The sequence below is a fragment of the Podarcis bocagei genome (assembly GCF_964188305.1).
Source record: "Podarcis bocagei genome assembly, chromosome: 12".
NCBI classification, from domain to species: Eukaryota; Metazoa; Chordata; class Lepidosauria; order Squamata; family Lacertidae; genus Podarcis; species Podarcis bocagei.
In genome coordinates, this window is record NC_138137.1 from 55572809 (window position 1) to 55598909 (window position 26101).

At 45.5% G+C, this 26101-nt stretch overlaps 1 protein-coding gene and 1 long non-coding RNA gene across 2 annotated transcripts in view; one reads left to right on the plus strand and one right to left on the minus strand.

The window, feature by feature from the left end:
* LOC308569782 overlaps positions 1-3630 on the plus strand; it is a 137241-nt gene extending 133611 nt beyond the window's left edge. Inside the window, exons 2-3 of the long non-coding RNA XR_014000848.1 lie at positions 2475-2621; positions 2839-3630. This is a non-coding gene — a long non-coding RNA (uncharacterized lncRNA). The remainder of the gene's footprint in view (positions 1-2474; positions 2622-2838) is intronic.
* OBSCN (obscurin, cytoskeletal calmodulin and titin-interacting RhoGEF) overlaps positions 1-26101 on the minus strand; it is a 285408-nt gene that overhangs the window by 211006 nt on the left and 48301 nt on the right. Inside the window, exons 8-20 of the mRNA XM_081163401.1 lie at positions 22591-22875; positions 21399-21689; positions 20670-20960; positions 19731-20021; positions 18160-18441; positions 15243-15524; positions 14228-14518; positions 10457-10747; positions 9479-9754; positions 7845-8120; positions 6855-7130; positions 3727-3993; positions 398-667 (exon numbers count right to left, since the gene is read on the minus strand). Coding sequence (XP_081019527.1) covers positions 398-667; positions 3727-3993; positions 6855-7130; positions 7845-8120; positions 9479-9754; positions 10457-10747; positions 14228-14518; positions 15243-15524; positions 18160-18441; positions 19731-20021; positions 20670-20960; positions 21399-21689; positions 22591-22875 — 3669 coding nt within the window. The remainder of the gene's footprint in view (positions 1-397; positions 668-3726; positions 3994-6854; positions 7131-7844; positions 8121-9478; positions 9755-10456; positions 10748-14227; positions 14519-15242; positions 15525-18159; positions 18442-19730; positions 20022-20669; positions 20961-21398; positions 21690-22590; positions 22876-26101) is intronic.

Sequence of the window (26101 nt, forward strand, 5' to 3'; positions counted from 1 at the left end):
GCTGCCGCCACAGTCTACCGTCTTATTCTCTGTAACTTGAACCTGACCTTAAACAGGTAGCAAAAAAGGTGGAAAAGTTATAAAGGGGACAGAATGGATGGTACCATTTCAGACTGCAGGTCTGGAATGCTATTTTTAATTCTTCTCCTGCATAAAACCTCCCTACATCTAGGAAACTGGCACCACAGGGGAAGGGCTTGCTAGAACTTCTTTTCCTGGTGTACTAGATTTCCACTTGCAAATAGTGTTTTCCCTCTTCCCCACCCACCCCCAGTTCGCTTTTACATCCAGAAACAGAAAGTAGAAGTCCATTCTATCTCCATCTTCTGCATGCTTAGTTGCAGCCTTGCAAAATCCACCTAGTGGTGGACATTCTTTGCCACTTTCCACCTCTCACCTTCCACTTTGAGGGTTGCTTTGCTCTCTACTCCTTCCGCTTCTGCTGAGATTGCAGCGGAGTCTTTCAGAGTCAAGTCAGTGATGGTGAGGCTATGGTTTGAGTCCTCCTGGGATATGACATATTTTTTACTGGCTTCGATTTTGGTTCCATTCCGACTCCACGTGACAGCGGCGTCGCTGGGGGAGACGACGCATTTGAAAACTGCCTCTTTGCCTTCTTCAGCTACTATGTTGTGGAGGCCTTTGACAAACTTCACCAGCCTAGGAACTGGGGGAGGAGATGGTGATTAGTTGTCATAATAATGCAGCGCATTCAGCTAAGCATATAGAATAAAGGCACACTGGACGTCCCCTTATCCTGGGGTCAGTGCACTGCTCCATCTAGCTAGGCGTTGTGCATCCTGAACGGCAGCAGGTCTCCAGGGTTTCAGACTCGTGACATTCCTAATCCTGCCTACAGAAGGAATGAACCTGGGATCTTCTACATGCAAAGCAAACACCCTACCACTGAGCTACAGCCCTTCATCATTGAACATTCACCTTTTCTTCCCATCTGTGTCAAAGTTCCCCTAAAAAGGCACCCCTTTATTAGTGTCATCTTGGCCAATTTGAGGTGGGAAACATGTGCTTGGTCAGCTGGCATGTAGCTCTGCACCAAGCCTTCCCATACTTGAACATGGCCTGTGTCAAGACCACCTGGAAGAATTTTACCTTTATGATTTCTATATAATCATATATCCATATATAACCATATATCCGAGCACAATTCAAAGTGTTGGTGCTGACCTTTAAAGCCCTAAACAGCCTCGGTCCAGTATACCTGAAGGAGCGTCTCCACCCCCATCGTTCTACCCGGACACTGAGGTCCAGCGCCGAGGGCCTTCTGGCGGTTCCCTCACTGTGAGAAGCAAAGCTACAGGGAACCAGGCAGAAGGCCTTCTCGGTAGTGGCGCCCACCCTGTGGAACGCCCTCCCACCAGATGTCAAAGAGAAAAACAACTACCAGACTTTTAGAAGACATCTGAAGGCAGCCCTGTTTAGGGAAGCTTTTAATGTTTGATGTATCACAGTATTTTAATATTCTTTTGGAAGCCGCCCAGAGTGGCTGGGGAACCCAGCCAGATGGGCGGGGTATAAATAATAAATTATTATTATTATTATTATTATTATTATTATTATTATTATTATTATTATTATGTTCAAATCACTAAGGCTTCAGCAGAGCTAAAAGTGCTTAAATCTCAAGCCCTTTGCCCTACTTCTCTCTCTGCCCTGCTATTGTGCTTGAAGGAAACAATAAATCTGATGTGTCGGCATTTTTCTATAGGGAACCTTCGCCAGAATGCTTCTCATGTTCACAAGATGGGGCGGAGGTGGGGAACGGGAAAAAGCAGTCTGCCACAATGCCATTTTCTAGCCGATAACAGATGGTGGGGGTTATTCAGGTTTCAACGGTCAAATAGGTTTCTTTTCCTCTTTATTGCTGAAAATTAGAGCAAAGGGCAATGATGATGTACTGTCAGGGAACTGACATCAGAGCGAGAGGCGAAGGGGAGGCTCACAGATGATGCTGGCGAAGGACCCAGCAGCAGGGGGAGAAACAGCTCAGTAGAGGGGGAAGCTAATCAGCGCAACACCAGGGATAAAGGGGGGCAGATGGGGGAATTGGAGAGAGGGCTCCAGGACTCTTCACTGGACATCAGTGAAGAGAGCCCAGGTCCTCCGCTGCCCACGCCCTCCCTGCGCAGAAGGCTCCCGCGCAGTGAGAGGAGGAGGAGACTGGGTGTCAAACAACTTTTATGCTGAAAGAGGTTCAAGAAACGCCCACTGACGGATTCTGCCAGCGACTGAGGCAGCCGCGATGAGCAAGGGCTGTGCAGTCAGAAAGGTTTAACAAGGCAAATTAGCCGAGAAAGGCACCAGTTTACGCACGAGTAACTCATAGCCATTACATGCACCATCTGAGAAAAGCAGAAGTATTCTTTACATGGGCAGAGGAAGAGCTTGTGCCCGCTCAATTGTTTGATTTTGCTGCAATATATGAATATGTCATGTTTTACGCTGTTTGTAATCAGGTATAAAAAACCCAATGCCCAGGGGCTTTGGCACCCAGGCTCTGGAAACTATTCCACTGAGTCTTTATTGCTCAGCAATAAACTTTGCCTTCTTTTTCTCCACTGCTGCGCCTGTCGATTCTTGGACACACTTTGAGTGGGCAACAGGTATTCAGTTCAGTTCAGTTCAAATCCTTTATTAGGCATAACACACCACACATTAACAAACAAACATCATATACAGACTGTATAAAATACGGGCTCAGCGAACCCAAGAAATGAATCGATGTACAAAGATAATATAATACAACACAGCAACATCACCTACCATTAAAAACCACTAAGTCTCTTTATCATGGCCCATTCTTTCTTCATGGACCAACAGGTATTCCTTATATGCTTGCAACAGGTCCTCGTGCAAGACCATAACAAGCCTCTTGCGCCATTTCCTGCTATGCTTCTTCTTCACCACTGCAATGCCATCCTCCCTTGTAGGTGGTCTGTGCAGATCCAGAACCCCATGAGAGACACAGCTTTGCTTTCAGAACACCCCCCAAGCCAGGGGTAACCAACATGATGCCCTCCATATGGTTTAGGACTACAACCCCCATCAACCTCAGCTAGCATAGCAAATAACCAGGGATGATGGGAGTTGTAGTCCAAAACTTCTAGAGGCCACCGCATTGGGTAGCCCTACCCTAAGCAGACCCCCATCCCTGACAATGGACCTTTGGGTGCCCATCTCTGGATCAGCTACCGACAGCACCTTGGAATGTATGTTCCTACCACAAAGACCTGAACCCAGAGCCATACGTTTCTGAGCACAATTCAAAGTGTTGGTGCTGACCTTTAAAGCCCTAAACAGCCTCGGCCCAGTATACCTGAAGGAGCGCCTCCACCCCCATCATTCTGCCCGGACACTGAGGTCCAGCTCCGAGGGCCTTCTGGCGGTTCCCTCCCTGCAAGAAGCCAAGTTACAGGGAACCAGGCAGAGGGCCTTCTCGGTGGTGGCACCCGCCAGTAGAACACCCTCCCACCAGATGTCAAAGAGAAGAACAACTACCAGACTTTTAGAAGACATCTGAAGGCAGCCCTGTTTAGGGAAGCTTTTAATGTTTAATAGGTTGTTGTATTTTAATATTCTGTTGGAAGCCGCCCAGAGTGGCTGGGGAAACCCAGCCAGATGGGTGGGGTATAAATAATAAATTGTTATTATTATTCATTATTATTATTAGTAGTAGTAGTAGTAGTAGTAGTAGTAGTAGTATTATACCTGTGGGGCTGACATGAATGCTGCACTTGTCATCCTTGGTTTCACAGCAATAATCCCCCTTGTCTTCTGCCCGGAGGCCAGTTATGACCAGGATACACTTTTCGCCCGTCTCACGCATCTGGTAGCGCTTGCTTGCTTTGAGCTCCACTCCATCCTTGCGCCAGACAACTTTGCCCCCAGGTTGGCTTAGTTCACAACTCAGAGTCAGGGCCCCTCCGATCTCAGCTTTAACGGGTTCCAGCTTCTTTGCAAACTTCACTGGGACTTCTGCAGTTAAATTGGGTGGAACAGAAAGTACACATACATGTATCAGAAAATGGGTGCGAGATTTGGGTCAAGGAATAACCAGGAAACAATGGAACTGGATTTGGAACAACTTCCACTCTGATATAATTTCAGCAGAATAACAATTTTAAAACCTAATGTCAATGGTATTTAGCACCTTGTAAGCAGAGACATCACCTTGCCAACAAAGGTCCGTATAGTTAAAGCTATGGTTTTCCCAGTAGTGATGTATGGAAGTGAGAGCTGGACCATAAAGAAGGCTGATCACCGAAGAATTGATGCTTTTGAATTATGCTGTTGGAGGAGACTCTTGAGAGTCCCACGGACTGCAAGAATATCAAACCTATCCATTCTTAGGGAAATCAGCCCTGAGTGCTCACTGGAAGGACAGATCCTGAAGCTGAGGCTCCAATACTTTGGCCACCTCATGAGAAGAGAAGACTCCCTGGAAAAGACCCTGATGTTGGGAAAGATGGAGGGCACAAGGAGAAGGGGACGACAGAGGACGAGATGGTGGGACAGTGTTCTCAAAGCTACCAGCATGAGTTTGACCAAACTGTGGGAGGCAGTGGAAGACAGGAGTGCCTGGTGTGCTCTGGTCCATGGGGTCACGAAGAGTCGGACACAACTAAACAACTAAACAACAACAACACAAATTGAATTTAATATATCAGTTAGGAACAACTCCTTCAGTTTTGGCATCTTCCCTTGCATGTTATGCTTAACAAGCAGTTCTCAAAGTATGAGGTTCCGCAGCTCAGCAAATCCACACTAAGCAATAGGAGGGGTAGGGTACCAAGTCTGTGACCTATTTAAGAAAGATATAGGAAGTGGGTTTTTTTAAAGAGCAAAGCTCTAATTTTTAAAGGGAGTCTTCAGAAGATAATAAGGAGTTGATTTCTAAGATGCATAAACTAATTCTGGAATGGGAAACTGAGGATGAAATGGTGAAACAGCCATGATTCATTGGGCAAGAGATGTGGGTTTTGGGTTGGGGTAGATTCAGAGCTGATGAAGCGGCTGGGCCAAAGCTGAAAGGTCGCTCAATTGCAGATATGCCTGGAAGCTAAAGGAAAGTCCAATGCTGTAAAGAAAAATACAGTGTTCTTGAAGCTACCAGCATGAGTTTGACCAAACTGCGGGAGGCCGTGGAAGACAGGAGTGCCTGGCGTCCTCTGGTCCATGGGGTCACGAAGAGTCGGACATGACTAAACGACTAAACAACAACAACAACAACAAGGCTTTCATTGCCGTCAAGTTTAGATTGAGCTGGGCTTGCAAACTGCAGAACATTTAAATAGGTTGGGTTTGGCTTGTAAGGCATAGCATTTGGTGCCCCGAGACGGCAAAATCTTTTCTGACTAATAGTTTACTACTGGAGTGACACACAAAAGATGAACAAGTAAAGTCGGTTAGGACTGGTTGGGCACAAGATGTGGGACATAACATAATGATGGAGGATTGGGAGAGACTTTGGAAGAAAGGGGTTAAGTTTACCGCATGTACAATGTTAAAGGAAAATATTATGAAAATGATGTATAGATGGTACTTAACCCCTGTTAAATTGGCAAAGATGTACCATAATTGTGACAATGTATGTTGGAAATGTAAAGAAAAAGAAGGTACCTTCTATCATATGTGGTGGACTTGTTCCAAGGTAAAGGACTTCTGGGAAAAAAATTATAATGAATTAAAAAAAAATGATGAAATGTACATTTATTAAGAAATCAGAGGCCTTTCTCCTTGGGATAGTAGGTACTGAATTGCCCCAAAAAGATGTGAAAGTATTTTTGTATGTGACAACAGCTGCTAGGGTTTTATTAGCCAGAAAATGGAAAACACAAGAATTACCAACGGTAGAAGAATGGCAGATGAAGATGATGGAATTTATGGAGCTGGCTGATCTCACCGGGAGAATCCGTGACCAGAAAGAAGAGGACTACCAAGAAGATTGGAAGAAATTTAAAGACTATTTGAACAAATATTCTAACATTAAAGATATGTAACCACTTGAAAGAACCAATCAGGCCTAGAATTAAATTAGACTTAAATATATAAATAAGAAAATGTATTATAAGAAAGGTAAAGAAATTGGAATACGACTGTAATAATGTTTTATGACATAATGATATTGGAAACTGCTACATTCAAATTAAGAGGAAATTCTGATGGGGGAGATTAGAGGAAGTCAACCAAAATGTTTATGAAAATGCATTTTAACTAATTAATTGAGATTCTTTTTTCTGTTTAGGTATCTTAAGTTTGCTATTTTTTCTTCTTCTTTTTCACCTTTCTGTTGTGTTGTTGTATGTAATGTGTATGGGTTGCTCGTGCGTAAGTTGCCGCCTCTCCAGGCTTTGTTGCCTTACTAAACCTTTCAGTCTGGGCAGCCCTTCACTTTGTGGCTGCCTCAGTCGCTAGCAGAATCCGTCAGTGGGCGTTTCTTAAATCTTTTCCAACATAAAAGTTGTTTGACACCCAGTCTCCTCCTACTCTCTCTGCGCGGAAGTCTTCTGCGCAGGGTGGGCGTGGGTAACGGAGGACCCGTGGTCTCCCCGCTGGTGTCTGGTGAAGAGTCCTGGAGCCCCCTCGCCGATTCCCCCATCAGCCCCTCTATATCCCTGGTGTTGCGCTGATTGGCTTCCCCATCTGCGGAGCTGCTTCTCTCCCTGCTGGGCCCTTCTCCAGCATCATTTGAGAGCCTTCCCTCCGCCTCTAGCTCCGATGTCAGTTCCCTGACATTGTATATTTTCTTTTTTGTTATGCCTATTGATGAAATTTAATAAATATTATTGTAAAAAAAAAGTCATCTTTTCTGACTAATACTGAGAAGTGTTCCTCACCTTGGACCTGCACCTGGAACTGCTGCTTATCACTCTTGGTCTCACACGTGTACACACCAGTATCTTTGACATCGGCCACCTTCACAGTCAGGGTCCTAGAGGCGCCATCTTTTTTTATCTCATACTTCTTGCTGGCTTTGATCTCAATTCCGTCTTTGAGCCATTTGACTTCGGCATCTTCAGGCACCACTGAAGTTGACAGGTTGATGCTCTTTTCCTCCTGAACCACAATCGGCTTCTCTTGGGGAACTTTCCTTTCGAATTTTGCCTCAGGCTCTGCAATCAGTAAATGCCATACATAAGAACTTCCAGGTTCTACAAAACTCTAGAGCATGGGTAGGCAAACTAAGGCCCGGGGGCCGGATTCAGCCTAATCGCCTTCTAAATCCAGCCCGCAGATGGTCTGGGAATCAGCGTGTTTTTACATGAGTAGAATGTGTCCTTTTATTTAAAATGCATCTCTGGGTTATTTGTGAGGCATAGGGATTCATTCTCTCCCCCTCCAAATATTGTCCAGCCCCCCACAAGGTCTGAGGGACAGTGGACCGGCCCCCTGCTGAAAAAGTTTGCTGACCCGTGCTCTAGAACATGGGTAGGCAAACCAAGGCCCGGGGGCCGGATCCTGCCCAATCGCCTTCTAAATCTGACCCGCAGATGGTCCGGGAATCAGTGTGTTTTTACATGAGTAGAATGTGTCCTTTTATTTAAAATGCATCTCTGGGTTATTTGTGGGGCATAGGAATTCGTTCATTTTCCCCCCTTCAAAATATAGTCCGGCCCCCCACAAGGTCTGAGGGACAGTGGACCGGCCCCCTGCTGAAAAAGTTTGCTGACCCCTGCTCTAGAGAACCTCAAATGAAATTTAAATTAGGTAGGTTCACCTTTAGAGATGAACTGAGTCAAATTTCTCCCCCATTCCAACAAACGTATCACTTTAGGATTGCTTTCTGTTGCTGTTTTTTTCCTCCTGCAGAGGGAAAGGGAGCTTACCTACTGCTTCAACCTTGAAAATCAGTTTCTGGCCAGACGCTTCACATGTGTAGTTCCCAGCATCATTCTTCTCCATCTGCTCCAATACCAGCTTCCGGGAGGTGCCATCAGAGACCACCTTGATTTTTTTGCTAGTACTGAGGGGCTTCCCATCTTTGTACCACTTCACCTGGGTATCGGACGTGGCCACCTCACAGACCAAAGCAGCACTCTCCTTCAGGACAGCCTTGATCTCCTTCGGCACCTTCTCCTTTTTGACAAATATATCTGCAACCTCTGGAACATAGAGGAAAAGTAACTGAGCTTCTGTCGGCGAGGAATGAGCATCAACAGGGGCTGCCAGATTGGGGTGGGATTCAATCACATACCAACAAATTCAGGGACTACAATTAAAGATTGAACTTTTTGTGCTAAGAGAAATGACCACATTTCTCGCCGGGACCACATAACACTGGTCCTGAGAGATCTGCATTGGCTCCCAGTACGTTTCCGAGCACAATTCAAAGTGTTGGTGCTGACCTTTAAAGCCCTAAACGGTCTCGGTCCTGTATACCTGAAGGAGCATCTCCACCCCCATCGTTCTGCCCGGACACTGAGATCCAGCTCCGAGGCCCTTCTGGCGGTTGCCTCATTGCGAGAAGTGAGGTTACAGGGAACCAGACAGAGGGCCTTCTTGGTAGTGGCGCCCGCCCTGTGGAACGCCCTCCCTTCAGATGTGAAGGAAATAAGCAGCTACCCTATCTTTAAAAGACATCTGAAGGCAGCCCTGTTTAGGGAAGTTTTTAATATTTAATGCTGTATTGTTTTTAACACTCGATTGGGAGCCGCCCAGAGTGGCTGGGGAAACTCAGCCAGATGGGCGGGGTATAAATAATAAATGATGATGATGATGATGATGATGATGAAATGAGCTGGAAAGTGTGGGATTAACACTTGCTTTGATGCAACGACATCTAACCTCCACACAGACAAATCAGAATGAATACTCATGAAAAATCCAGTATCAACTAATCTCCCTGAAAACATACCAGGATGAATGCTCAATAAACATGTTGTCTAGAGGTGCCCAACATTACCATTTCAAACAACTCTGTGAGCTCTGAGAGGCCATTGCAAATGGCTGTTTTCAGTTAAACAGGTAATATAGGTTGTGCAGGCCTGTGACAGAAATTATAGCGTTGCCTTCCCACAAAGAATTCTGGGAATTGTAGTTTGAGATGGCATTAAAAGTTTATTTGCCAGACCCTTCATGAAACCTCCAATACTGTTACTTCTGGCTTATTTTTGGTCCCTCTTTTGTTGCGGTAGAGTGCAAGAGTGCCCCTAAAGAAGGCATCAATGCCATAACATTGAGGAACCATCACAAACAAACTGGTAAGTTAACAATTATTACTATGACTGTCATTTGTTTTAACTATTTTTAATATCAATTTTTAAATTGTTGTAACCCGCCCTGAGATCTAATAGTGAAGAGCAGCTAATAAACTGAAATAATAATACCGAATGATATAGTATGTGGATAGTTCAGTAGTTATCTACCACTAATGTTCTATTAGTGCATTAATGACATGTTGTAGAATACACCACCAGCCTTTAGGGGTCCTGGTCTTGGGAAGTCTATCTCTCATTCTCACCTGGAACATTAAGTTTGAAGGCTAGTTTCTGGTTTCCGGCCTCACAGGTGTATTCGCCAGCATCCTCTTTTTCCACCTGTTGCACAATCAGCCTCCGGGTCTTGCCTTCCGCTTCTACCTTGAATTTCTTGCTGGAGGTGATCTGCTTCCCATCCTTGAACCACTTCACTTCTGTCTTGGCCTGGGCCACCTCACAGGTGATGGAGGCGTTCTCTGAAACAGCAGCCTTGATCTCCTTCTGGACCTTCTCCTTGTTGACAAATGCATCCTCAACTTCTGCAACAGTGGCAAGGTGGAAGAAAATAAGCAAAGATCAGTAACTCTAAGCTCCGTTTTATAGCTTAGGAATTCTTTCCTATACAGTGGTACCTCGGGGTTACATACGCTTCAGGTTACAGACTCCGCTAACCCAGAAATAGTGCTTCAGGTTAAGAACTTTGCTTCAGGATGAGAACAGAAATCGTGTTCCAGTGGCGCAGTGGCAGCAGGAGGCCCCATTAGCTAAAGTGGTGCTTCAGGTTAAGAACAGTTTCAGGTTAAGAACGGACCTCCGGAACAAATTAAGTACTTAACCCGAGGTACCACTGTATAGGAATTCTTTCGTTTTGTATGGGAACTCAGTAAAACACTAACAGCAGGGATATCACACAGAAGACTCATCTGCCGTTTCAGCCACTCTGTGCCTGCAGCAATATCCACACCCTCCCAAAATAATTTGTAAGTCACCTTTGGACAAGTAAGTGGTGCCCAAGCAAGACAGAGAGGATGAGTACCAAGAATTACCACTTCATGCCCAACATGAGCTTCTCTCCTATTCCATCTCAGTTAGCAGAATTTGGAGTGCAAGGTGTGCATTTTTTCAACATAGGCAGCCAAGGTGAGAGGAGAAAGTCATGGGTGGGGGGTGGTGGCCTTTGGTCAGTGGAAAAGGCAGCCCCAAATGTAAAGCAGTAAGGTATAAAAGGAGAGAAGGCAAACCTTTTGCAGCTGTCGCAATGACTTTGAAGGTGAGCTTTTGGCCAGCGGCCTCACAGGTGTATTCGCCAGCATCCTCTTTTTCCACCTGTTGCACAATCAGCCGCCGGGTCTTCCCTTCAGCTTCTACCTTGTATTTCTTGCTGGAGGTGATCTGCTTCCCATCCTTGAACCACTTTACTTCTGTCTTGGTCTGGGCCACCTCGCAGGTGATGGAGGCGTTCTCTGAAACAGCAGCCTTGATCTCCTTCTGGACCTTCTCCTTGTTGACAAACACATCCTCAACTTCTGCAACTGTGGCGAGGGGAGGGAGAAAAGAGAACAAGGACTGTAACTCTAGACTCCCAATTTACAGCACATCAAGGTTTCCCCATTGTTATGTACTGAGTTGAGTGGATCCAAAATGCAGCAGTCTGATTGGTCCTAGAATAGGATTCAGAATGCAGCAGTCCGATTGGTCTTAGAACAATAGGATTCAGAATACAGCAGTCTGATTGGTCCACAAAATGGTTGCCATGGAAAGTTGGCTATGCCCTAGCTGGTCCTGATGGTGGAGATCACACAATATAGATACACACAAACACAGCTCTAAGAAGGAGCATTTCCAAGTATGAGGGGAAATGTATAATGTAGCCACACACATTCACTCTCACTGTGTCATATACACACTCATATACTTCACATAGACACAGCCGCAATCTATTTCTGCCTCTCTGCCCAAGTGCATCTCATCCTCTCTCACAGAGATCATACATAAAAGTACTGCTTTTTTTCTGTTAAAAATGTATATGGGTATTTTCATTTTGACTCAAGAAAATCACAATTTTATATTTCAAATTGGGAAAAATAAGTACAGTAAATGGACAAAAGTACAGTCATACCTCGGGTTACAGACACTTCAGGTTGCGTTTTTTCGGGTTGTGGAACACCGAAACCCAGAAGTACTGGAACAGGTTACTTCTGGGTTTCGGCGGTCACACATGCGCAGAAACACTAAATCGCTCTTTGTGCATGCGCAGAAGTGCCAAATCGCAACCGGCGCGTGCACAGACGCGGGTTGCGAACACTGCAGGTTGCGAACGTGCATCCAGCATGGATCACATTCGCAACCCGAGCATCCACTGTACAAAGATTCACAAAATGTTTAGGGGTATGCATTGTCGGATTCTTAAGCCTCAGTCTTTATTTCTGTCATTGCAGCAGTACAGAGAAACGTGTCTGCACTCTCCAGTCTCCAACAGTAGAGAGAGAAACTCCACCCCTGTACTTCCAGTACAGGTCAGATGACACTCTGAGCTAACATCCGGTGCTCAGTACAGTGAATAGACTGTCCCTTTGTTCCCATGGTACAGTCCCAAACATCAACATCCTGTTTTGCTTTCCAGACACCTGCAGCTCGCTCTTGCATTGCTGCTTTTTCCTGACAGGCATACCCCCAGGAAAAAAGCACTGCATATAAGCAAACCATACACAAACCCTGCTCTCCCTTTGCGTCTTGGTTGTTTTCTCTTACTCCCACACATCACATACAAACAGAGCACACACACCTCTCTCTCTCTTTCTTACACATACACGCATATCTCTCCTCTTCTCTCTGCTGAAGTACATGTCTCCCATTTGCCCCAATTGGACCATCTTCCACTGGAAAAGAGACATGATATCGCCAGAGGGGGGAATCCACCTTTGGAGGGTAGATAGTGGCATTTGAGAAAGGGGCTTAGATAATACAGAGCTAAGAGTTTAAGAGGGAGGATCAAGTTTGGAGCTGGCCATTGGAACAGAGGCTGATTAAGGGCAGAGAAGAGAGTTTGGATTTGATACCCCGCTTTATCACTACCCAAAGGAGTCTCAAAGCGGCTAACAATCTCCTTTCCCTTCCTCCCCCACAACAAACACTCTGTGAGGTGAGTGGGGCTGAGAGACTTCGGAGAAGTGTGACTGGCTCAAGGTCACCCAGCAGCTGCGTGTGGAGGAGCGGGGAATCGAACCCGGTTCACCAGATTATGAGTCCACCGCTCTTGACCACTACACCACACTGGCTCTGCCACACTGCGTGCCAAGCTTAGGGCATGAGGATCTCAGTACAGACAGCAACCCAAGGAAGATTGGAGTTCAACAGTTTGCTGAATGCTAATATGCCTGAAGAGACGCAGGTGAAGGGTGAGAAGGGAAAGAGGAGGCAGAACCTTCTGAACCCATGCGGCAGGAACAAGTCTCGCTGTACCTGATGCAATGATTTTGAAGAGAGAGAGAGAGAGAGAGAGAGAGAGAGAGAGAGATTCCTTGATCACCCACCCACATTAAGAAAAGCCTTTCCCAGAGTGAAGGAAATGTCTAACATTTCCAAAACAAACAAACAAAAAATAAATAAATAACACACAAGGTGTGCTAGATTGGCAAACCCTGATATACACGATAATGCAGAAGGTTCCAACATCAATCTCCAACAGATTAGCACACAAAATTCAGGTTACTTCACAAAACAAACACAGCAGTAGGGAGGCCATCCACATAAACAGCAAAGCCCTTTTTGAATCATAGGTATGAATTCTTCTTAAAATTAGTTCACAGTACACATCATTTAAAGTGATGCCCAACAAAGCAGCTGGGCTGACACTCCACTGACTGCTATATTATGCCTCAACACCATCCACTCTCCAGTTCCATTTGAACTTGCAGTATTATTGTAAAGGTGTGTGAGACTTGTGATTTTTCAGCATTGGTGACCAGAGAGAAAGGAAAATAATGGATGATAATTGCCTTTGGTCAGCAGGATAAAGGTAAAGGGACCCCTGACCATTAGGTCCAGTCATGGACAACTCTGGGGTTGCGGCACTCATCTCGCTTTATTGGCCGAGGGAGCCGGCGTACAGCTTCCGGGTCATGTGGCCAGCATGACTAAGCCGTTTCTGGCGAACCAGAGCAGCACACGGAGACACCGTTTACCTTCCCGCCGGAGCGATACCTATTTATCTACTTGCACTTTGATGTGCAAGTAGACCTCACCTGGAGTACTGTGTCCAGTTCTGGGCACCACAATTCAAGAAGGACACTGACAAACTGGAATGTGTCCAGAGGAGGGCAACCAAAATGGTCAAAGGCCTGGAAACGATGCCTTATGAGGAACAGCTAAGGGAGCTGGGCATGTTTAGCCTGGAGAAGAGGAGGTTAAGGGGTGATATGATAGCCATGTTCAAATATATAAAAGGATGTCACATAGAGGTGGGAGAAAGGTTGTTTTCTGCTGCTCCAGAGAAGCGGACACGGAGCAATGGATCCAAACTACAAGAAAGAAGATTCCACCTAAACATTAGGAAGAACTTCCTGACAGTAAGAGCTGTTCGACAGTGGAATTTGCTGCCAAGGAGTGTGGTGGAGTCTCCTTCTTTGGAGGTCTTTAAGCAGAGGCTTGACAACCATATGTCAGGAGTGCTCTGATGGTGTTTCCTGCTTGGCAGGGGGTTGGACTCAATGGCCCTTGTGGTCTCTTCCAACTCTATGATTCTATGATTCTATGATTCTATGATTCTATGATTCTATGATTCTATGATTCTATGATTCTATGATTCTATGATGTGCTTTCAAACTGCTAGGCGGGCAGGAGCTGGGACAGAGCAACGGGAGCTCACCCCATCGTGGGGATTCGAACCTCCAACCTTCTGATCAGCAAGTCCTAGGCTCTGTGGTTTAACCCACAGCGCCATCTGCGTCCCAGTCAGCAGGATAGGCAGCCCGAAATATAAAGTAATAGGGCATAAAGAGAAGCGTGCAAACCTTTTGCATCCGTTGCAATGACTTTGAAGGTGAGTTTTTGGCCAGCGGCCTCACAGGTGTACTCGCCAGCATCCTTCTTATCCACCTGTTGCACAATCAGCCTCCGGGTCTTGCCTTCAGCTTCTACCTTGACCTTTTTGCTGGAGGTGATCTGCTTCCCATCTTTGAACCACTTCACTTCTGCGTTGGCCTGGGCCACCTCACAGGTGATGGAGGCGTTCTCCGAAACAGCAGCCTTGATCTCTTTCTGGACCTTCTCCTTGTTGACGAACACATCCTCAGCTTTTGCATCTGGGAGGGAGGGGAAGAGAGCAAGAAACATACAGTAACTCCACCTCCCCTTTCAAGGCTCTCCAAGGCTTGCCACTAACACCTGGCTCATAGATGAGTCAGAAAGAGAAAAACACATCACAAATGCTCCATGAAGCGGGGTCTTCCTAGATTGGCCTCCTACTAACAAACAGAACAAAATCAGCAGAGGAGCCAAATAATTCTAGTTTTTTCTCCATCCTCTTCCCTTCTGACTTCCTTAAGGGCAGCACTTAGAGTGAGAATGAAGTTGACAAGCAGTGTCACCTCTTAGACAGGTTGTGAGCAAGGAGGCAGGCTGGTTGGCTTGGTTGGTGGGCTACCATCCCATTTGCCCTAATTGGACCATCCTCCACTGGAAAAGAGGTATGATATTGCCAGAGGGGGGAATCCACCTTTGGAGGATAGATAGTGACGCTTGAGAAAGGGGCTTAGATAATACAGAGCTAAGAGTTTTAGAGGGAGGATCAGGTTTGGAGCTTGCCTTTGGGACAGTGGCGGTTATAGGGCAGAGCGTACAGTTCTGCCAGACTGGGTGCCAAGCTTAGGGCACGAGGATCTCACTACAGACAGCAACCCAAGGAAGATTGGAGTCCAACAGTTTGCTGAATGCTAATATGCCTGAGGAGACACAGGTGAAGGGTGAGAAGGGAAAGAGGAGGCTGAACCGTCTGATCCCTCGCGGCAGGAACAAGTCTTGCTGTACCTGCTGCAATGACTTTGAAGGTGAGTTTTTGGCCAGCGGCCTCACAGGTGTATTCGCCAGCATCCTTCTTCTCCACCTGCTGCACAATCAGCTTCCGGGTCTTGCCTTCAGCTTCAACCTTGAATTTCTTGCTGGAGGTGATCTGCTTCCCGTCTTTGAACCACTTCACTTCTGTCTTGGCCTGGTCCACCTCACAGGTGATGAAGGCGTTCTCCGAAACAACAGCCTTGATCTCTTTCTGGACCTTCTCCTTGTTGACAAACACATCCTCCGCTTTTGCATCTGGAGGTAGGGTAGAAAAAGAAGGCAAGCAAAGATTCAGAACTCTACTTCCCTTCTTAAGGCACTTTATTACTTCTGGTTAACATCTGGCTCATAGAAGAATGAGTACCATGGAACCATACAGCAAATGCGCCATATCCTGGCCCCATGCTGTATAGGGCTTTGTACACCAGAAGCAGCACCTTGAACTCAGTCCAGTAGCTAATTAGTAGACAAGGAAATTATTTCAGCAGCGGCAAAATATAATGTGAATATTCTGCCCCAGAGAGCAGTTGAACCACATAGAGCACGTTGCAGTAATCCAATGTGTAGGTTAAAGGTAAAGGGTAAAGGGACCCCTGACCATTAGGTCCAGTTGTGGCCGACTCTGGGGTTGCGGCGCTCATCTCGCTTTATTGGCCAAGGGAGCCAGCGTTTGTCCGCAGAAAGCTTCCGGGTCATGTGGCCAGCCTGACTAAGCCGCTTCTGGCGAACCAGAGCAGCGCATGGAAACGCTGTTGACCTTCCCGCTGGAGTGGTACCTATTTATCTACTTGAACTTTGACATGCTTTCGAACTGCTAGGTTGGCAGGAGCAGGGACCGAGCAATGGGAGCTCACCCCATCGCAGGGATTCGAACCGCCAACCTTCTGATCGGCAAGCCCTAGGATCTGTGGTTTAACCCACAGCGCCACTCGCGTCCCAATGTGCATGAATTACAATTCTCAGGCTTCCTGATCCAGAAATAGCTGTATTTTTCCACCCGCCGACTGACATCAGGCAGATGCCTTTGCTGTACCATTTGCAGTGCATGCTTAAAACATTTTATTATAGGCAAGACTATCTGGACATGTAGACGCTGATGCATTTTAATCTCTTTTAAGGTTCATTTTAGTTATTTTTCAATGCTTTTAATCATTTTAAACTTTTTATTTATATTTTTAAGATTTCTTGTAAACTGCTAAGACATTTTACTACTATGTAGCAGTATATAAATATTCTTAGTTAAGTAAACAAATAAATGCCAATTGATCGATTTGAGTCACTTCAGATGCATGCAGGGTAAGTAACAAAACTTTCCTTTAACACTATTTTAAATCATCAGTTAAGCTGAGAGCTAATGTATACACGGGACGCAGGTGGCACTGTGGGTTAAACCACAGAGCCTAGGACTTGCTGATCAGAAGGTCGGCGGTTCGAATCCCCACAACAGGGTGAGCTCCCATTGCTCGGTCCCTGCTCCTGCCAACCTGGCAGTTCGAAAGCACGTCAAAGTGCAAGTAGATAAATAGGTACCGCTCCGGCGGGAAGGTAAACGGTGTTTCCGTGTGCTGCTCTGGTTCGCCAGAAGTGGCTTAGTCATGCTGGCCACATGACCCGGAAGCTGTCTGCAGACAAACACCGGCTCCCTTGGCCCATAGAGCGAGATGAGCGCCGCAACCCCAAAGTTGGTCACGACTGGACCTAATGGTCAGGGGTACCTTTACCTTTACCTTAATGTATACACAGCAGGCATAAAATACGGATCCTCTGTTGCCACTTTCAGCCCCAAATATGGTAGGGTATAATATATATTATATATATATATATATATATATATATATATATATATATATATATATATATATATGCAGGTTTTGGTGTCTTCGGGTGTCTTCCCGTGTAAGAGTTGGGGTGTCTAGGCGACGTTTCGACGAGGTCTCACTCGTCATCTTCAGGCTGGTGCTTTCGGCTTCTTGTTACTAGAACAGAGCAGGATCTCAGTGTTTGAGTTCCTATAAATACTGTTGAGGGGGTGTGGTATATAGCCTCCAACGTTCTGGGCAGAGAGGAAGTTCCCAGGTTAGTGTGCCTTTTCTTCTTTTGTTCATTAATAAGAAAAGGCACACTAACCTGGGAACTTCCTCTCTGCCCAGAACGTTGGAGGCTATATACCACACCCCCTCAACAGTATTTATAGGAACTCAAACACTGAGATCCTGCTCTGTTCTAGTAACAAGAAGCCGAAAGCACCAGCCTGAAGATGACGAGTGAGACCTCGTCGAAACGTCGCCTAGACACCCCAACTCTTACACGGGAAGACACCCGAAGACACCAAAACCTGCATTCCTGTACCCGTGAAAATCTACGAAAGCATATATATATATATATATATATATATATATATATATATATATATTATTCAGGATTTTCTTGTTTTACAGAAGTGTAGTGCCTCGTTGTTGTTTTTTCATGTAACATTTTTACAAATCCGTTTCATTTGTTGAGCCATTAGGGGGAGGGGGGAAAAAGAAGGGGTGGAGGGAGGGAAGATGCATGGGGTGGGGTCGGGTGGCGGTGTTTCTATTATGTTTAATGTATGTAGAGTTTGGTGTCAGCCTTGCTTGTGTTGTTCACTTGTGTTCCTTTGGTGGTGAGAGAGGTTGGGGTTGGCCTAGGGTGTGATTGTTTGCTTGTGATTGGCTGTGGTGATCTTTGTTTTCGTGTGCGGGTGAGGTGGGTGGGTGTTTTGGATCAGGTTAGCCATATTGATTTGTATGCTGTTGGTGGATTATTGTCACTGTCCTGTTGGGCTGTGCATGTGATAAAGGGGAGCCATACTGGGGTGAAGGCGTCTTCTTCTGTTTGTCCCCGTGAATATATTATATTGAAATACCTGCTGCAGTGACTTTGAAGGCTAGTTTCTGGTTTCCGGCCTCACAGGTGTATTCGCCAGCATCCTTCTTCTCCACCTGCTGCACAATCAGCCTCCGGGTCCTGCCTTCAGCTTCTACCTTGAATTTCTTGCTGGAGGTGATCTGCTTCCCATCCTTGAACCACTTCACTTCTGTCTTGGCCTGTGCCACCTCGCAGGTGATGGAGGCGTTCTCCGAAACAGCAGCCTTGATCTCCTTCTGGACCTTCTCCTTGTTGACAAACACGTCCTCAATTTCTGCAGCTGAAGGAGAGAAAAGAGGACAAGCAAAGATAGGTAACTTCAAACTCCTTTTTTATGGCACTTTAAGGTCTTCCAGTAACATCTGTTCAGGGTAATAGATGCACATATCATTTAATCCATGAGGATGGATCGTCCAGCGTCAAACTCTTGAAGCTTAATCCACAACATTCATATTACAACACAGGCTGCTGCAGCAAGCAGTAGGGCAGCCAGCTTTCTGTGTTCATAGAGAACAAATCCCCATTTTTATTACATCTATATACCGCCCTTCATCATAAGATCTCAGGCTGCTTCTTGAGGCCTGGGTTGCTACCAGAAGGAATAATAGATCTTGTATGGCGGCTGCTTTGAAGGCTCTAAATAGTGGGGCTATCAAATCTAAAGCATTTGGGATTTTTCAAGCCCTCGGTCTAGCACATGCAAATTATTTATTATTATTATTATTATTATTATTATTATTATTATTATTATTATTATTACAGCCATACCGTGGGTTACAGATGCTTTGGCTTGTGTGATTTCGGGTCGCGCACCGCACCGAACCCGGAAGTACCGGAACGGGTTACTCTCGGGTCTCGGCGCTTGCGCATGTGCAGAAGTGCTAAATCACGCTTTGCGCATGCGCATAAGTGTCAAATTGCAACCCGCACGTGCGCAGACGTGGCGCTGCAGGTTGCGGATGCAGTGGATTGCGAACGTGCTTCCCGCACAGATCACATTCGCAACCCAAGAGTCCACTGTATTATTATTATTATTATTATTATTATTATTATTATTATTATTATTATTATTATTATACCACCTTCAGAGCAAATAAGTGATGCCCAAATAAGTGATGGGGTGAAACTGCCAATTCCTTAATACCAGCTGTTCCATGTATGTTTGCTCTTGGAACCGAAAGCAGGTCAGTGGTGTCCCACTCCAATTGGGACAGCAGCAGCAGGGGCCAATTCTCTCTCTCTCTCTCTCTCTCTCTCTCTCTCTCTCTCTCTCTCTCTCTCCCTCCCTCCCTCCCTCCCTCCCTCTCCCTCTCCCTCTCCCTCTCTCACACACACACACCAATGCTCACTTTTTTAAAAAAATAAAGTGCAGATGTGAAAACTCTGGGACAGATGTTGTGGCTATTTGCCCTTTAGTGGCACAAGTATCTAGGACTTTGGGACATGCAATCTTTGAGCACTGGCCGCTGGGGAGAAAGGAATTGTGTGGATGGGGTTTGATAGCCTTTGGTTATAGGAAAAGGCAGTCCCAACCGTAAATCAGCAGGGTATACAGGAAAACATGTGAACCTTTTGCAGTTGTCACAGTGATACTGAATGTCAGTTTCTGGTTTCCGGCCTCACAGGTGTATTCGCCAGCATCCTCCTTCTCCACCTGCTGCACAATCAGCCTCCGGGTCTTGCCTTCAGCTTCTACCTTGAATTTCTTGCTGGAGGTAATCCGCTTCCCATCCTTGAACCACCTCACTTCTGTCTTGGCCTGGGCCACCTCACAGGTGATGGAGGCGTCCTCTGAAGCAGCAGCCTTGATCTCCTTCTGGACCTTCTCTTTGTTGATAAACACATCCTCAACTTCTGCAACTGAGGGTGAGGAAAGCACAAGCAAAGATCAGTAACTCTAAGCTTACGTTTTATGGCACTTGAAGGTTCCCCATTAACATTAGAAACCCATCGCTCACAGAACAATCCATCTGTGTTAAAGAGGAAATCAGCCTGTTCCGGTCGCCTGCCTAAAGTGCAAGGAATACTCACATTTTGTACAGGAGTGAAGCAAAACACTAACAGCGAAACTGTGAAATGTAAGGTCCATCTCCTTTTTCAGCTCATTTGTTGATTAAAAGATGGCCTGCAGTAGTATTCACACCTTGCAAAAATTATGCATGATACATCTTTGGAACAAATAAGTCATACCCAGGTAAGGCAGAGGGGCTGAATACCAAGAATTACTCTCCTATTCCTTAACACTGAGGGGTAGCTCAGGTGGTAGAACATGAGACTGTTAATCTCAGGGCCATAGGTTCAAAACCCACATTGGGTGAAAGATTCTTGCATTGCTGGAGGTTGAACTAAATCATTATTGTGGTCCCTTCCAACTCTGATTCTATGATTTCATTAAATAGAACATGGAGTGTAGGGTGTGATTTTTTTCAATCAGCAACAGCAAAGGGGAAAGGAAAAAGTTATGAATGGGAATGTAATATAGTGGGGTATAAAGGGGAACTTGCAAACCTTTTGCAGCTGTCGCAATGACTTTGAAGGTGAGCTTTTGGCCAGCAGCCTCACAAGTGTATTCACCAGCGTCCTCTTTTTCCACCTGCTGCACAATCAGCCGCCGGGTCTTGCCTTCAGCTTCTACCTTGAATTTCTTGCTGGAGGTGATCTGCTTCCCATCCTTGAACCACTTCACTTCTGTCTTGGCCTGGGCCACCTCACAGGTGATGGAGGCGTTCTCTGAAACAGCAACCTTAATCTCCTTCTGGACCCTTTCCTTGTTGACAAATGCATCCTCAACTTCTGCAACTGTGGCAAGGTGGAGGGTGGAAGAATATAGGATAAGCAAATATCAATAACTCTAAGCTCCATTTTATATGGGAACTAAGTAAAACACTAACAGCAGGGATATCACACAGAAGACCCATCTTCCGTTTCAGCCACTCTGTGCCTGCAGCAATATCCACACCCTCCCAAAATAATTTGTAAGTCACCTTTGGACAAGTAAGTGGTGCCCAAGCAAGACAGAGAGGATGAGTACCAAGAACTACCACTTAATGCCCAACATGAGATTCTCTCCTATTCCATTTCATTTAGCAGAATTTGGAGTGCAGGATATGCACTTTTTTTTCAACATAGGCAGCCAAGGTGAAAGGAGAAAGTCATGGGTGGGGGGGTGGCCTTTGGTCACTGGAAAAGGCAGCCCCAAATGTAAAGCAGTAAGGTATAAAAGGAGAGAAGGCAAACCTTTTGCAGCTGTCGCAATGACTTTGAAGGTGAGCTTTTGACCAGCAGCCTCACAAGTGTATTCACCAGCATCCTCTTTTTCCACCTGTTGCACAATCAGCCGCCGGGTCTTGCCTTCAGCTTCTACCTTGAATTTCTTGCTGGAGGTGATCTGCTTCCCATTCTTGAACCACTTCACTTCTGTCTTGGTCTGGGCCACCTCGCAGGTGATGGAGGCGTTCTCTGATACAGCAGCCTTGATCTCCTTCTGAACCTTCTCCTTGTTGACAAATGCGTCCTCAACGTCCGCAACTGTGGCGAGGGGAGGGAGAAAAGAGGACAAGGACTGTAACTCTAAACTCCCAATTTACAGCACATCAAGGTTTCCCCATTAACCTATAATCACTTTTAATATACCCCATAAAAGGCAAGTTCTCCTCCAACACTAGTCTCCTGTGGATTAACACACAAAATTCAGGTTGCAGCACAACACAGCAGTTGGATCTATAAACTCTGTTTGTAGGCAACAGTCCCCTTTTCAAATCATGGATACAGAGTCTGCTTAAGGACTTGTTCACTATATATATAAAAAAGTTCCCTACCAGGACAGACCTTGCTCGTGTGCTCAAGACATCGATTCTATAAAACATATTTTGCTGCACTGTGCAAAATATGAGCAAGCCAGGGCTGAACTGATATTACCCTTGCTGGTACCTTCCCCGGGAAAATCATAGGCTCACTATGTCAGGTTCCTATTGGAAGACCGGACAAATGCTAGAACATTAGCAGTGGCAAAGTTCTTATTGGTGGTTGCAAGAACCAATGATCCCTATCTTTAAGTCTGAACAAAATGCTTGTTTAACCTGGAGGTAGGCTGTATGAACTGTGCATTGCTTTGTAATGATTTGTTGGGTCTCTGGATTGATTGATTGATTGATTGATTGATTGATTGATTTAAAAAAACTTCTAAAATGATGCCCAATAGGGCAGTCAGTTGGGCTGACATTCCAGTGGCTGCTACATTATACCTCAACATTACCAGCTCTCCATTTCCATTCAAATTAGCAGCAGACCATCAAGGAATGTGGGATGTGCAATTTTTCATGGTTGGTAGCCCAGGAGATAAGAGTGTGTGTTGGGGGGTGTGGACTTTGGTGAGCAGAAAAGGTAGTCCCAAATATAGTTAGTACCATATAAAGGAAAACATGCAAACCTTTTGCAGCTTCTGCAACGACTTTGAAGGCGAGTTTTTGGCCAGCAGCCTCACAGGTGTAATCACCGACATCCTCTTTTTCTACCTGCTGCACGATCAGCCGCCGGGTCTTTCCTCCAGCTTCTATCTTGAATTTCTTGCTGGAGATTATCTGCTTTCCATTCTTGAGCCACCTCACTTCTGTGTTTTCCTGGGCCACCTCGCAGAGAAGAGATGCATTCTCTAAAAAGGTAACCTTGATCTCTTTCTGTACCTTCTCCTTGTTGGCAAATACAGGAACAGGCTCTGCAGTGGGGAAAATAAAACACATGCCAAATTTCATGATTTCTTTTTTCCCTTTTTTCTTTTTTTGAAGAACGTGTAATGTTTCTCGTATTTTTTCCATGTAACATTTTTACATATCAGTTTCATTTGTTGAGACATTGGGGGGGAGGGAATAGAGGGGGGTAAAGATGGGTGGGGGTGGGGGTGGGGGTGGGGGGTTGGGTGGCGATGTTTCTATTTTGCTTAATGTATGTAGGGTTTGTGTCAGTGTTGCTCGTGCAGGTTCTCTGCTGTTCACTTATGTTCCTTTGGTGGTGAGAGAGGTTGGGGTTGGCCTATGGTGTGGTTGTTCATTTGTGATTGGCTGTGGTGATCTTTGTTTTCATGTGTGAGTGGGGTGGGTGGGTGTTTTGGATCAGGTTAGCCATATTGAACCCACCATGCTGTTGGTGGGTTATTGTCATTGTCTTGTTGGGCTGTGCATGTGATAAAGGGGAGCCATACCGGGGTGAAGGCGTCTTCTTCTGTTTGTCCCCGTGTCAGTTTCAGCTTATTGGTTAATTTTTCTAGTAGGGCTGTTTCCCATACTATTTGGTATCATTGGTCCATGCTTATTAATTACTGATTTCTAACACACACACACACACACACACACACACACACAACTTAAGAACTTAAAACTCAATATAACCTACACAGAATAAAGTACAAAAAATAAACAGTAAACCAACTTCAGCTGCACAAACACATGGCTGGGAAACACATTACAGAAAAAGGCAACCAGCTAAAAGATAATACTGTAGGGGTGCTTGCCTAAAATCCAAAGAGAGGGAATTTCAAGAATTGGTGCAGCAGTGCTAGACGCCCTGCTCTTGGTGGTCATGGAGCAGACCTCAGGAATGTACGGCAAATAGTCCCTCTGCCAAAGATGGCAGTGACAAGGAAGCAAATTACAGAGCAAGGTGTTTTGCTTTGGCCCTGTCCACCACTGACATGCAGCCCCTGGAAAGGTTGCCTTATATCCTGTTTCCTGCTATGGCCAGCCAGGTGCGTGTGCATTGTGTTAAGTTGTGGGTGAACATATCAGACGACACAGCAATTCTTCAGACAGCTCTTGTTTATTCACAGGCCAGAACAGAACTGAATTGAAGGGTTCAGCCAGCCTGCTTATATAGGGCTCCACTACAACGCAACTGAAACAACTTTCTGTAACTATCCAATCACTGAACGTCACTTTCAATCCCTTATTTGCATATGTGGACCTGAGTGAAAACTATCTACAATATCCCCCTGCTGGCCCAGGGTGAGAACCTCAGTACATAACACATTGTATTCCAGAGGGAGGGGGTGGAATATCTCTTGCAACAAGTTTCCTTGCTATCAGTTCTATATTTACAAAGTAGACCGTAATGTGTAGGTGAAATATGGCCTAGCTGCTTCGGTGCAACTGAAATAAAAAAAAATTAAGGTCATTCATATATATATATATATATATATATATATATATATATATATATATGCAGGTTTTGATGTCTTCGGGTGTCTTCCCGTGTAAGAGTTGGGGTGTCTAGGCGACGTTTCGACGAGGTCTCACTCGTCATCTTTAGGCTGGTGCTTTCGGCTTCTTGTTACTGGAACAGAGCAGGATCTCAGTGTTTGAGTTCCTATAAATACTGTTGAGGGGGTGTGGTGTATAGCCTCCAACGTTCTGGGCAGAGAGGAAGTTCCCAGGTTAGTGTGCCTTTTCTTCTTTTGTTCATTAATTACTTGAGGGATATCTTGAGAGATTTCTTGAGTGATATTCTGAGTACCATTTAGGAGGGTCATTAGGTGTGAATTAGTTGCTAAAGCTTTCGTGTCTTGACCTCTTGAGCTTGTGAAGAGTTTTTCTGAGAAGATGGCTGTACTGCACTTAGTTGTGCTCTGGCTTGGCTTCGTGTATAGGGGCGAGCTGTGGTTTTGTGCCCTGTGCCAGCCAGATCTGTGTAGGGATTGCAGGGGGGTGCAGCATCCGGAGGTGCCACTATGGTTTGGCTACTGGATGGTGTCTGTAATTTATCTGTGGAGAGGGTCTGCCCAGCCACGTACATTGGACAAACAAACAGACGAATAAATGCACGTATCGCAGAACACAAGAATGCCGTCAAAAAAGAAGAAAAAACTTCCTCTCTTTACCAACACATGAAAGAAACAGGACACGAAATTAATTTTGCAGATTCCAAATTGCTCTTTAACATAGAACATCACCACAAGAGAATAATCATGGAAGCCATCGAGATAGAGAAACACCCTCACAACATGAACAAGCGTGACGACACGTCCCGCCTGCCAGACATCTGGAAATTAGCTCTCCCCACAAAAACCGACACCAGAACCAGAGGCACACAGAACGCCATCTCCAATCAACCACACCAGACCCAAACCCAGACCCTCTCCACAGATAAATTACAGACACCATCCAGTAGCCAAACCATAGTGGCACCTCCGGATGCTGCACCCCCCTGCAATCCCTACACAGATCTGGCTGGCACAGGGCACAAAACCACAGCTCGCCCCTATACACGAAGCCAAGCCAGAGCACAACTAAGTGCAGTACAGCCATCTTCTCAGAAAAACTCTTCACAAGCTCAAGAGGTCAAGACACGAAAGCTTTAGCAACTAATTCACACCTAATGACCCTCCTAAATGGTACTCAGAATATCACTCAAGAAATCTCTCAAGATATCCCTCAAGTAATTAATGAACAAAAGAAGAAAAGGCACACTAACCTGGGAACTTCCTCTCTGCCCAGAACGTTGGAGGCTATACACCACACCCCCTCAACAGTATTTATAGGAACTCAAACACTGAGATCCTGCTCTGTTCCAGTAACAAGAAGCCGAAAGCACCAGCCTGAAGATGACGAGTGAGACCTCGTCGAAACGTCGCCTAGACACCCCAACTCTTACACGGGAAGACACCCGAAGACACCAAAACCTGCATTCCTGTACCCGTGAAAATCTACGAAAGCATATATATATATATATATATATATATATATATATATATATATATATATATAATGTTCATAACTCCATATATAAACCACATGTCTGAAACCCCACAGAAAAAGTCCTGAAACCATTTTGTCCCTCCCAAATTGACCTCAAATATTTCTCTGCAAGCTCGAAGGAAAATGGAAAAGCCTCCCTGTTGTCTTTTTGTTCACAAATCCTGTCTTAAGGGTATGTCTATGTATGAACAGGGT